This window comes from Callithrix jacchus, chromosome 5 (genome assembly GCF_049354715.1).
Source record: "Callithrix jacchus isolate 240 chromosome 5, calJac240_pri, whole genome shotgun sequence".
Classification (NCBI taxonomy): Eukaryota; Metazoa; Chordata; class Mammalia; order Primates; family Cebidae; genus Callithrix; species Callithrix jacchus.
The window spans coordinates 38,843,528-38,856,929 of NC_133506.1; the positions used below are offsets into that span (position 1 = coordinate 38,843,528).

The following is a 13,402-nucleotide window of genomic DNA, read 5'->3' on the forward strand; positions in this document are numbered from 1 at the left end:
CGCGCGCGCACCATTGTGTGGCTGGACTCGGCCGCCGCTGCGGTGTGAGGCGCGTGTTCGAGCTTTTGCCGTCCCCGCACCCGCACCGCGGCTACTGGCTTGCGGTCCGCCGTTCAACAACCAGCCCTTGGGCCCCTGCCCGCCACGGACATGCCGCGCGTCTACATAGGACGCCTGAGCTACAACGTCCGGGAGAAGGACATCCAGCGCTTTTTCAGTGGTTATGGGCGCCTCCTCGAAGTAGACCTCAAAAATGGGTGAGTCGGGCCTGAGCGCCCGCGCCTAGCGTCCCAGGCCTGGTGGCGGCGGGAACTCTCCTAGGAAAGAGGCGGCGAAGGCCGCGGCGCCGCGTGGCAGGGCCTTCAAGATGGCGGCGGCGCGGCGCCGCGGGGGCGCGCGGCGGGTTGCGGGCGCGCGCACGTGCGTGCCCTGACTAACGACGCCCCCGTCGGTATCCGGCCCTCGCACCGCCCCCAGGTACGGCTTCGTGGAGTTCGAGGACTCCCGCGACGCCGACGACGCCGTTTACGAGTTGAACGGCAAGGAACTCTGCGGCGAGCGCGTGATCGTAGAACACGCCCGCGGCCCGCGTCGCGATCGCGACGGCTACAGCTACGGAAGCCGCAGTGAGTCCCACCCCCGCGCGCTCCGCGCCCTTGGGGACCCTGGGGGGCGGGGGTGTGTGGGGTGGGGCCTCCCAGCCCGGGCAGGCGCGAGGACCGGGGGTCGTTTGACTCGGGAATCCCCGAGTCCCGCCGCCTTCACGTCTGCCCGGGGTAGGCATGGGACGCCGGAGCGCGGGGATTGGGGTGTTTGGTTTTGTTATTTGCCAAGTTGGGAGGTGGGTGGCTTCTTCTGGCCCCTTGTCAGCACTGTCACGGGTTCTTCCCACAGAGGAAGTAAGGGGTGGCTGTATTTGTTGTATCCCCCTTACTTACCTGTCAGTGCATTAGTTAGAGGATTAGAGGCAGGCTGGGGTGGAGGGGGGCGGGGGGGACGGGGGACGGGGAAGGGAGGATCTTAAAGTACAGATTTTAAAGCTATGGAAATTGATGGGGCCAAAGAAAGTACTATTTCAAAGTAATGTGGTGTTGTACCACAAAGTAGATCTAAATAAGCTTTATGCTGTATTTGAACTAGTTGGGGCATGTTATTGGGAGGAGGTGGGGGGATTTTTGGTTATGTTAAATGTTTGATGTTTAAACTGTTGCATGTTGAATTCAAACTTTTTAACAAGTCCTTGATGTTTCAATTTGAAAGTGACCAATGGGGCTGAGGCTGTGTCCACTGAGGCTAAGATGACTGCCTTTCCTGATTGGCCTTGGCTTTTCCATACATTGTGTGACCCTTGCCCTATGACCCTTTGGCTGACCTTACCGGAAGCCATGACGACAGCAGCCTTTTGCCATTAGACGCAGGGTGATGGTGAGGATTCCAAGGGTTAGACAAAACTGGTTAATCTGAACTAGGTGACTGTTACCTTGCGTGTTTTGTGGCCAAACCACCACCAAAAACCTCACACTGTGATGTAAGTACTTAGTGTAAAACTAGTAAACATTTTTGTAAAATGTAGAAATGCATGTAATCAGTTAAGTTTTATATTTTACAATGTTCTGTAAAATAAAACTTAGCGAGGTAAATTGAATAAAGGAGCAGTCACTCTCTAACAGATTGTAGGAGAGGTTTAGTTGGATTTAGTCTATTGGACTTGCCCTTAATTTAATTTATGGCAAATCGCAAATGTGTCAAAGGTTTAGCAATATAATAGCAAAGTCCTACTCCAGTAAATAAAAGTTGATATGTTTGTACTAACTTTCAAAGACATGCATTTCTATCATTACAAGGCATCTAATTGTTCCCTTCATGTGATAAAGGTGGTGGAGGTGGATACAGCAGTCGGAGAACATCTGGCAGAGACAAATATGGACCACCTGTTCGTACAGAATACAGGCTTATTGTAGAAAATCTTTCTAGTCGGTGCAGTTGGCAAGATTTAAAGGTGTGTGCTATAATTCAGGCTACGAGTGAATGCTTTAAAGTAGCCTTTTTTTACATTCTTATTTCTGGGAATTTATTGTAATATATAGATCTTTCAAGATTTCTGAGTATGACTAGTCTTGCCATTTTAGGATTTTATGCGACAAGCAGGTGAAGTAACCTATGCAGATGCCCACAAGGAACGAACAAATGAAGGTGTAATTGAGTTTCGCTCCTACTCTGACATGAAGCGTGCTTTGGACAAACTGGATGGTACAGAAATAAATGGCAGAAATATTAGGCTTATTGAAGACAAGCCACGCACAAGCCATAGGCGATCTTACTCTGGAAGCAGATCCAGGTAACTTGTGGGGAGGAAACAATATTTGCCAATAAAACAAAAAGGAAGTAATTGGGTAATTTCAGTTGTTGCCTACTTGAATTAAAGCCAGCTTTTAGTTTCTCTTGGCTATAATTGGGTTTTTTTCTAGTTGTTTTGACAGATTTAATTTTGTAGTAAAGAAATACATTATTCTTTGGCTTATCTATTTTTGCCAAATAGCACAGATTTATTTAAGGTGGACTGGGATTAAGAGTTCATTGTGTTTTTCATAATAGGTCTCGATCTAGAAGACGGTCACGAAGTAGGAGTCGCAGAAGCAGCCGCAGTAGATCTCGAAGTATCTCAAAAAGTCGCTCCCGGTAAATAATGTGTTGAGTCTCTGAATATTACTGTACTTGTTTATGGAGTTACGTGTATGTTCCTACAGAGTTTTGAGAAAATTGGTCTTCTCTTGTCCAGTTCCAGGTCGCGGAGCAAAGGTCGGTCACGTTCTCGATCAAAAGGCAGGAAATCTAGATCAAAGAGCAAATCTAAGCCCAAGTCTGATCGGGGCTCCCATTCACATTCTCGAAGCAGATCTAAGGATGAGTATGAGAAATCTCGAAGCAGGTCTCGGTCCCGATCCCCCAAAGAAAATGGAAAGGGTGATATAAAGTCAAAATCCATGTCAAGGAGCCAGTCCCGTTCCAATTCGCCACAACCTGTTCCACCCTCAAAGGCTCGTTCTGTGTCCCCTCCACCAAAAAGAGCTACTTCAAGATCCCATTCTAGATCTCGCTCAAAGTCAAGATCAAGGTCCAGGTCGAGTTCCAGAGATTAACTCAGAACTCCTCTCTCTTCTTTGCACACGATTACAGAACACTTTCCTTCTTGCTTAGGCAGTTACTCTTACATGTTTGTACCTGGCCTCTTCTGCAAGAGGAATTCTCCTGAAGTCAGGGGCACACAGAAATTTGATTTGTGGCCAAATTTGATGAAAAAGATGAGGTTCTAAGGAAATGGTGGCATGAAGTCAAAGACCCTCTCCCTTCTTTGTAGAATTAAGATAACTTTGATTTTATAGCTTTTGAGCTACAATAACTTTTGTAAAGATTAAGCTCATTTAGGTGTTTTGTTGTTAAGTATTTCAGCAGGATCTGCTGGCAGGGTTTTTTGTTTCATTTGTTTGCTTATTTTTAATTAACTGTTTCAGGCTTCCAATACTTAAGGCTTTAGAGGGAGAACCCAATTTTCAATTATGTTGGCTTTTTATGAAGCTTGAGTTATGTAAGATTTAAATAAAAGTTTGCTACCAAGATGATTGCCTTATTGAATAGGTCACTATTAAATTCCTTTAAATGTTGATATCTGCCATTTGTGGAAACAGTGTAAATTCTACTTAAGTGTAAAACAAGGCAAGCCTCAGACCAGCAATAAATTATTCAGTTTGGATAATATTATTTTGTGCTGTTAATCAAATTTGCCAAAGTCTTTATCTGCCCCTTTAACAAGTTGGGTTAAAAATAAAAAGTATTTTATAATCAATCTGTTCCAAGATTTTGCTTAAATTAATACTTGTAAGTAATGGAACATTTTTCATAGGCAAATTTAAGAAATTGTTCCTAATACTTGAGATCTTGTTTAGATAATCCACTTTCTGGAAGTTGTCAGCATAATTAGTCTTAAAGTATATGGTTCAGTTGTCCTTGTTTGTCATGTGAAAATGGAAGTAGCCTCTTTGATCTGAAATTTAGTTTATTCGAAGTGTAAAAGCACATACTGCATTTTCACCTCGAAGAGCATTATATTTAACAGGCACTTAATTTCAGTAAAGTCGTTGCCAATTAACTTCCACCCAGTAGTCAGTCTCCTTTGTAGTTAGTGGGATTATGTGATAATTGGTCAGATCATACTGGTAAATTTTAATGCTTTGTATGGTTAGTTGAAGAACTTGAAATGGATAAACCCAAAATTTTTTGTACTTAATTACCAGTGAAGTGTAATGAGTACTGTGGAAACCAAATTTGAATACTGCAAATTTGTAGGTGTTACTAGGTTAATAGTCAGTTCATACATCCATAAGTGTGATAAGTTGAAATTGCAGTTTGAGAATGGAATTAACCTTACATCCCTTTTTTCAGATATTTTTGCATAAAGTAACCTTATTTGAAAGCATTTATTAATCTTAGACTGAAATAAAGATCTAGATTAATTGGCTCAGCTTTAATACCTTTCTAGAGCTGTCACTGTAGGGTACCAAGGGTTGGATTGTGACGGGGCATGGGTGCCACAGGTGTGACTAGAAAGCATGATACTCTAGGGTTGGATGTTAGGTTCAAATAATCCAGAAGCATACCTAATAAGATTGAAAAACTTGAGTCATATTTAGGGCATTCACAGAGTAGCTATGAGTAGTTGGTAATGTGGAAAAGGCCTTGTTTTTAAGAAATTCCTGGGTTTCCTATTGAAAACGTTAAAGCCCAGCCTTAGGAATATAGTGCCCCAAAAGTTGGATGCTTCTGTTATCTTATTTCTTTAATACTTTATTTAATTAGATGTTTCTAAAGAAGTGGGTTTGTTTTTACAGTGTAAACCTCAGAATTTAAGGGAAGAAAATGGTGTCTGTTACTGTAGTTAATTGTTTTTGCCTCCTCAAAGGACAGAAATGATGACTCTTAAAAATTGGCTTTGACCAAAGTTCTCTTGTTTTCAGGGACATAGCATAAAAGCTTTTTGAACCACAGCCTTGAAGTGAGAGGATATTAAAGAAATTCGGCTTTCTAAAACTATGAAACATCCTTCAACTGGGCTCTATTGTTAATAGGACGTACGATAACAGACTGATTTGACTACATTGTTAGCTGCCCCAGTAAGCGGGGTGATTGTATAGGTAAATGCCTGTACCCGTAATTTTCTAGCAATAGCCACGACCAATTTGTTAAAACTCAAGGCCTAGCCATGCCTGTACACCTGAGTCACTGGATGCACAAAATCACTGTGTAACACTGGCTCACTTGATTATGAGCATAGAGTTGACTGACAAAATGTTTAGTTCCCTTGCTAACTTGTGAGAAGAATGAGTTGCAACATGCTCCATACCAGTGGCTAGATGGAGTATTAAAGTGGAGCAGAAGAGAAGTGAGAACATCTTGGTTCCCCTTTCTTTTACTTGGTGTTTATGAACATGCCGTAGTGCCTTTATGGCCAGTTTGAGTCCTGCCTACTTTGACTTTTACGTTCCCATTCCTGTGTTACCACCTTATTCCCAGTTTGTTAACCTATTTTGTGCTTTAAATCTCAATAAAATACTTACTGAGGGAAAGGCTTGTTTTGAGTTTATTGCGGATGCCCACTTAGGACCAGATTCTTGACAAATGATTATTTGAATTGGAGTTTGCATTGGCAAGCCATTTCTATGTTGGTATGAGAAAGGATCCTGTTTTGACTTCTCCAGAAACGTGAGTTTGAGATTAAATAAAAGGTGTATCTTGGGCAAATCACTGTGCTTCAGTGTCACCCATGAAACAATATGGATAAAACATGCATGGATGTGAAGATAAGAATATGGAGAGTACCATAATATAGTTTTATTCACAAAAACACATGCTTAGACTCCACCTCGGAATCTACTTACAAATGTAGCTACTGTTAACAGTACTTGTACCTGCTCAGAAATTCCTATAATATAAACATGCCCTTTCAGGATTTTTTTTTTTTTTTTTTTTTTTTTTTTTGGAGACAGTTTCGTCCTTGTTACCCAGGCTGGAGTGCAATGGCGCAATCTCGGCACACTGCAGCCTCCGCCTCCTGGGTTCAAGGAATTCTCCCACCTCAGCCTCCTGAGTAGCTGGGATTACAGGCGTGCGCCACCATGCCCAGCTAATTTTTTGTATTTTTAGTAGACGGGGTTTCACCATGTCGACCAGGATGGTCTCGATCTCTTGACCTCGCCCTTTTAGGTTTTCAGTGATCATGCCATGAATAATATGTAGCTTGTTTTAATATATGCTAATATAGAGATCAGCTTTAAATGGCAGACTGGTCTGGTATACCATTGAATGAATGAAAATTTTTTTTTCAGAATTGGTAACTGAATAAGTTGACTTGTGTATCAACACAAATTTAAAAATTACTTTCAAGATTCAGCATTATATGACAAAACAGTTCTGGCAATAGAGCACCTAGTGTAGTCATTACCAATTTATATGCTAGTCAGTCAGTGACCACATCTTGAATAACATATTTGTATCCCAAACATGTATGCGTCCATTTACTGAAAGGATGAGTCAGTACAGTTGTGCAGTTGGTCTTCCTAGATCATAAATAGCTTGTTTCTATATGCCTGTTTATCTTAGAGCAGTCCTGCAGAAGGCTCCCAGTATAGTACTTAACAATTGTCATTAGCTTTTTTTTTTTGAGACAGTTTTGCTCATTACCCAGGCTGGAGTACAATGGCAGGATTTCAACTCACCACAACTTCTTCCTCCTGGGTTCAAGCATTTCTCTTGCCTCAGCCTCCCTAATAGCTAGGATTACAGGTATGTGCCACCATGTCCGGCTAATTTTATATTTTTAGTAGAGACAAGGTTTCTCAGTTTTAATCAGGCTGGTCTGGAACTTGTGACCTCAGGTGATCTGCCCACCTCAGCCTCTCAAAGTGCTGGGATTGCAGGGGTGAACCACCTCACCCAGCCTTTTTATACCTTTTGAATAGAAAGGAATCATGGTTCACAATTGTAAGATTGGGTGCTCATGCCTGTAATCCCAACACTTTGGAAGACCAAGACAGGAGGATCACCTGAACTCAAGTTCAAGACCAGCCAGGCCAACAAGGTGAAACCCTGTCTCCACCAAAAATAATAATTAGCCTGGCGTGGTGATACATGCCTGTAGTACCACTACTGGGAGGCTGAGACAGGGGAATCACTTGAACCCGGGAAGCAGAGGTTGCAGTTATCTGAGATCACACCATGGCACTCCAGCCTGGGTGACAAGAGTGAGACTGTCTCAAAACAACATAAATTTTTTTTTTTCTCATTTTGAGACGGCGTTTCACTGTTGTTACCCAGGCTGGAGTGCGATGGCGTGATCTCGGCTCACCACAACCTCCGCCTCCTGGGTTCAGGCAGTTTGCCCGCCTCAGCCTCCCGAGTAGCTGGGACTACAGGCGTGTGCCACCATGCCCAGCTAATTTTTCTATTTTTAAAAGTAACAGGGTTTCACCATGTTGACCAGGATGGTCTCAATCTCTTGACCTCGTGATCCACCCGCCTTGGCCTCCCAAAGTGCTGGGATTACAGGCGTGAGCCACCGCGCCCGGCCCAAAATACAAAATTTTTTAAATGTGTTTTCTAGGAACAGGGACATCTATCACTACAGAATTCTCAACCTCAGGAAATTAACATTGATAACACTGTTTTCTGATACACAGTTCATATTGAAATTTCATCAGTTATCCCATAATGTTCGTTATAATTTTATCTCTTGGTACAGGATTCTTTGGTTGCATTTTGTTGTCACAGCTCTTGATTCTTAATGGTATGTCCTCAGGCTTTTTCTTCATCTTATTTTTTAAAGAGCAGTTTATTTTTTAAGTTTTTCCTCATCTTGGGTTTGTCTCATGTTTCTACATGACAGCATTTTTGGCAGGAATATCACAAAAATGAGACTCCTCAATGCATTTTGTCCAGTGGCCCATGTTAATAAGCAGGATCACTATAAAGTTATTTTTTAAGTAATTTGTGAGGGAGAGGGGGCTAACTTGGAGGCTGGGTGTATTTGTTGGCATTCTACCATAAAGGAAGTGCTTTCGGCATGGTGAGGGGTAGGGCGGGGGGCACTATATGTATTTTCTTTGTGTTTTTTTGTTTTTTTAAGAGATGGAGTCTCACTCTGTTACCCAGGCTAGAGTGCAGTGGTGCAATCATGGGCCCAAGCGATGCTTCCACCTCACCCTCCCAAATTGCTTAAGACCACAGCTGTGCACCAGCAAACCCAATTAAGGGAGCAGACTGTTGTAAAGGTAAGGTTTAAAGAAGGTGGGTTTTTTGTTTTTAGGAGGGAGCCAATTTGGAGATGAAGACCTGCTGAAGGGGTAGCTTTGATGGTATTGGGTTGAACCCCCATTACTGCCGAAAGCAGGAGAATAAGTCCCCTGGCTCAGGGCCAAAGGGATTGGGTGGCAAATAAGTTACACCCTCATCTATAAAACAAGACCTGCTAATACTGTGAAAAGTAAATACTATTATCAAAGCCTTTGGCAGAGTCACTCATTAAATAGTAACTGCATTTATGAAAACATTCTAAAATAGAACTAAGCGCACCAGTGCAATGGTTGATGCCTGTTCATCCCAGCACTTTAGGAGGCCAAGGTGGGAGGATCACTTGAGATCAGGAGTTGGAGGCCAACACGGTAAAAACCTGTCTCTACTAATAATACAAAAATTAGCTGGGCGTAGTGGTGCAGGCCTGTAATCCCTGCTACCCTGGAGACTAAGGGAAGAGAATCACTTGAACCTGGGAGGTGGACGATGCAGTGAGCCGAGACAGTGCCACTGTACTCCAGCCTGAGCGATAGAGCAAAACTCAGAAAAAGCTAAACTCTTAATATACTGTTCCAACCAACTGGAGAAAAAGGAAAAAAAAAAAGCTAAACTGTTAATACTGTTCTAACCAACTGGAGAAAAAGGCAAAACAGATGCCAAATGTGGAATGTGGTGCCCAAGTGTCAGAGTATCTACTATCCCTCCTTTTTGGTCCTTCATGAACAACCTCAGTGTATTAAATACATTACTGTTATTTTTGTCATACAAAATTTCAACCACCATCAAGAATGGCAGAATGAAGGCCCCTTGCATTCATCTAGCTTTAACAATACATACCTGTCTACTTCCTCCCCCAAATAAGTAATTTTGAAGGAAATCCTAGACAGTTTATCTGTAGATTCACTATTTTTTGTTGTTGTTTTATATTTTTTGAGACGGTGTCTCACTCTGTCGCCAGGCTGGAGTGCAGTGCCGCCATCTTGGCTCACTGCAACCTCCGCCTCCGGATTCAAGCGATTCTCCTGCCTCAGCCTTCTGAATAGCTGGGACTGCAGGCACATGCCATCGTGCCAAGCTAATTTTTTTATTTTAAGTAGTGATGGGGATTCACCATGTTGGTCACTATGGTCTCAATCTCAACTTTGTGATCCGGCCACCTCAGCCTCCCAAAGTGCTGGGATTATAGGCTTGAGCCACCTCGCCAGGCCTTAAAAGACATCTAAACTCTAAATCTAGAGTCCCTCTTTTTGTCCCTTTGCAGTCTGTTTATTGGAGAAGCTAAGTCATTGTCCTATAGTTTCCCAGTCTCAATTTTGCTGATTGAAATCTCATGGTATCATTAAGTGTACTCTCCTGTATGCTGCATTTCCTGTGAATTAATAGACCTAGAGAAACTTTCTTTTTTTTGAGAAGGAGTCTCACTCTGTCACCCAGGTTGGAGTTGCAATGATACAATCTCAGCTCACTGTAACTTCTGCCTCGGGGGCTCAAGTGATCCTCCCACATCAGGCTCCTGAGTAGCTGCCACTATGCTCAGCTAATTTTTTGAATTTTGGGTAGAGACAGGGTTTCACCATGTTGCCCAGGCTGGTCTCAAACAATCTCCCACCTTGGCCTCCCATAGTGATTAAAAATTAGACATGGTGCTGCCCACTTGTGGCCCCAGCTACTCAGGATGCTCAGGTGGGAGGATCACAAGCTCAAGAGGTTAAGGCTGCATGCAGGGAGCTGAGCATGCCACTACACTCTAGCCTGGTGACAACGAGACCCTGTCTCAAAAAAGAAAAAAAGTGGTTCCCAAAGCAGCAGCATCAGAATCATCTCAGATATTAGATGTTAGAAATACAACTTCAGGCTTCACCCCAGACTCTGAATCAAAAACTCTGGGTAGAGTCAAGCACAGAAAGACAAACTTTTCATGTTCTCACTTATTTGTGGGAGCTAAAAATCAAAACACTCGAACTCATGGAAATAGAGAATAGAAGGATGGTTACAAGAGGCTGGGAAGGGGGTAGTAGGCAGTGAGGGGTAAATGGGGATGGTTAATCAGTCCAAAAAAAAAAATTCAAGACACAGTATGTGATAGCACAACAGATGACTATAGTCTGGAAGTGTACATTTTAAAATAAAGATTGTATAACTAGATAGTAACATGAAAGATAAACATCTGTGTAGTGTGGGTAATTTAAAAGAAAAAATAAAAATTTTTTAAAATGCTTGGGGTGGGTGGCTGGGTCATCTGACCCAAGGGGCCTTTGAGGTGTTTTAGGGTGCTTACCTCGGTCCCAGAATCGCTGCCGCCGTGGCCAGTCAGTCGCAGGGATTCAGCAGCTGCTGCAGGCCGCCGAGAAGGTGTCTGAGGCCTGCAAAAGAAAGAACCGGAGGCTGAAGCAGACCAAAGCAGCAGCTCAGGCTGAAATTAAACAGTCGCCTGCGGAGGGAGAAAGCGTTCAAGGCCGAGGAAGCTTCGGCCCTGGGATCCCATGGCAGTTGCAGCACTGAAATGGAGAAGGAGACCCAGGAGAAGATGACCATCCTCCAGACCTACTTTTGGCAGAACAGGGATGAAGTCTTGGATAACCTCTTGGCTTTTGTCTGTGACATTCGGCCAGAAATCTATGAATAAATGGATAAAGAAGAGAGAAGCACCTGTTCTGTGGATTGGCATTTTAGATACCCTCATGGAATATGAAGCTTTAGCACAGCTCTAGTTATCTTCTTATGAAATGGCATTTAAATTATTTCCATATTATATAGTAGGTCCTTCCACTTTTTGGAGAATAGTAAATCTAGCTTTTTTGTACAGACTTAGATTACCTAAAAGTTTCATCTTTTTACCTCACATTTCTTAGGAATTTAATGGGCACATGTCTTTTTTTCCTATGCCTTTTGGCTCAAGCAACATGTATATCCGTGTTGACTTTTTCTTTCTTAGATCTAGTTTTAAAAAAACGCCACATAACAATTATTTGAAGAAAGGAAGTGATTAAATAATTTTTCCCCCTAATACTTTCTTGAAGGTTAGGGGCTTTATCTATGAAAAAGTAGTAAATAGTTATTTGTAACCCATGTGAAGCAGCAGCCAGCCTTAAAGTCATTCATTCTTGCTAATGGTTAGAATTAGAATAGTGAATACTAGTGTAATTGGGCTGCTTTTAGTTACTCTTACTCAAAATTACTAGATGACAGAATTCAAGAACTTGTTTCATGTTATTACTTGGTGTATCAATAATCATTTAAAAGTAAAGACTGTCATGCAAAAAAAAAAATGCTTGGGATGAATACCCCAGTTTCGATGTGACTATTATGCCTGTATCAAACATTTACTCCATGAATATATACATCTCCTATGTACTCACAACATTTTTTTTAAATAAACAAGTAAAAACTCTGGGCTGGGTGTGGTGGCTCGCAACTGTAATCCCAGCACTTTGGGAAGCTGAGGTAAGCAGATCACCTGAGGTCAGGAGTTGAGAACAGGTTGGCCAACATGATCAAACCTTGTCTCTACTGAAAATACCAAAAAAATTAGCCAAGAGTGCTGAGGCAGGAGAATCTCTTGAACCCAGGAAGGGGAGGTTGCAATGAGCCAAGACCATGGCATTGCACTCCAGCCTGGGCAACAGAGCACGGGACTTCTCAAAAAAAGGGGGGGAGGTCAGGCGTGGTTGCTCACCTGTAATCTCAGCACGCACCTTGGGAGGCCCAGGGGAGCAGATCACGAGGTCAGGAGTTCAAAACCAGCCTGACCAACATGATGAAACCCCATCTCTACTAAAAATAAAAAAATTAGCCAGGCATGGTGGCACATGCCTCTAATCCTATCTGCTCAGGAGGCTGAAGCAGGAGAATTGCTTAGACCCAGGAAGTGGAGGTTGCAGTGAGCCAAGATCTTGCCACTGCACTCCACACTGTGTGATGGAGTGAGACTCAAAGTCAAGAGTGGCAGGAGGACTTGATAATGGATTAGACATCTGGAAGGAGGAAAAGGCATCAAGACTCCAGATTTGCAGGAGTGAGTGGAAGTAGATGAGTAGTGATGTCAACCACAGAGGTGGTATTATAGTTATTTTTATTCTTGCTATTTGATAAGAAAATTGTTTCAATATTTTTCTATTTAAAGTAACCTCTGATACAATAAAAACAGGATGTATAACTTGTACATTTGATCTTAGCCAAAAAGCCAAGAAGTAATGGGAAATATAACTTCTTTTTTTTCTTAGAGTCTCACTCTGTTGCCCAGGCTGGAGTGCACTGACATGATCTTGGCTTACTGCCACCTCTGCCTCCCAGGTTCAAGTGATTCTCCTGCCTCAGCCTCCCAAGTAGCTGGAATTACAGGCATGAGCCACCACAGCCAGCTAATTTTTTGTATTTTTAGTAGAGACGGGGTTTCACCATGTTGGCCAGGCTGCTCTTGAACTCCTGACCTTGTTATTCACCTGCCTCAGCCACCTCATGAGCCACCTCGCCCAGCGCAGGATACACCAAAGCTACTCAGGAGGCTGAGGTAGGAGAAATTACTTGAACCCAGGAGGTGGAGGTGGCAGTGAGCCAAGATCGCGCCTCAGTGTGAGGACAGAGTGATGCTCCGTCTCAAATAAATATTAAAAACAAAACAAAACTCTGGGTAGAGCACAGCCATAGGTGTTTTAAAAAGCCCCTTAGGTGGTCTGGCGCATATTAAAGTTTAAGACCCACTATTTTAGTAGTTATATCAAATTCCAATTTTTAAAAAATATTTTGAATAGGATGTGCAAGTGCAGATTTCTTACAGGCACATGTTGTGTCGGGTGAGTCTGGGCTTTTAGTGTCCCCATCACCCCCTTACCGTTTTTCAAAACTTCTTGGCAGCTGGGCACGGTGGCTCATGCCTGTAATCCCAGCACTTTAGGAGGCTGAGGTACATGAATGACTTGAACCCAACAGTTCACGACCAGCCTGGGCAACAGAGGGAGACCCTGCTTCTACAAGAAATAGAAAAATTAGCCAGGCATGGTGGCAGGTGCCTGTAGTACCAACTACTTGGGAGGCTGAAGTGACGGATCACCTGGGCCCT

The 13,402-nt window shown here is 43.0% G+C and overlaps 1 protein-coding gene and 1 long non-coding RNA gene across 2 annotated transcripts; both read left to right on the top strand.

Annotated features, from left to right (window-relative positions):
• Positions 1-12: 12 nt before the first annotated feature.
• SRSF6 (serine and arginine rich splicing factor 6) lies at positions 13-5,621 on the top strand. Its single transcript, XM_003732831.6, has 6 exons — positions 13-257; positions 478-626; positions 1,875-1,999; positions 2,130-2,338; positions 2,596-2,679; positions 2,780-5,621. The coding sequence occupies exons 1-6, from the start codon at positions 151-153 to the stop codon at positions 3,138-3,140; spliced, it is 1,035 nt and encodes a 344-aa protein (XP_003732879.1). The 5' UTR covers positions 13-150; the 3' UTR covers positions 3,141-5,621.
• A 2,555-nt stretch (positions 5,622-8,176) lies between these two features.
• LOC100396030 (uncharacterized) lies at positions 8,177-11,734 on the top strand. The gene is made up of 2 exons (XR_013535205.1): positions 8,177-8,321; positions 10,633-11,734. It is a non-coding gene; the product is annotated as an uncharacterized LOC100396030 (long non-coding RNA).
• The last annotated feature ends 1,668 nt before the right edge of the window (positions 11,735-13,402 follow it).

What these genes read in the sequence shown, in the direction of transcription:
- SRSF6 (XM_003732831.6), top strand. Translation starts at nt 151, where the DNA reads ATGCCGCGCGTCTACATAGGACGCCTGAGCTACAACGTCCGGGAGAAG. An exon ending in CTACAGCTACGGAAGCCGCA is followed by an intron (nt 627 to 1,874) that starts GTGAGTCCCACC and finishes CATGTGATAAAG; the next exon opens with GTGGTGGAGGTGGATACAGC. An exon ending in ATCTCAAAAAGTCGCTCCCG is followed by an intron (nt 2,680 to 2,779) that starts GTAAATAATGTG and finishes TCTCTTGTCCAG; the next exon opens with TTCCAGGTCGCGGAGCAAAG.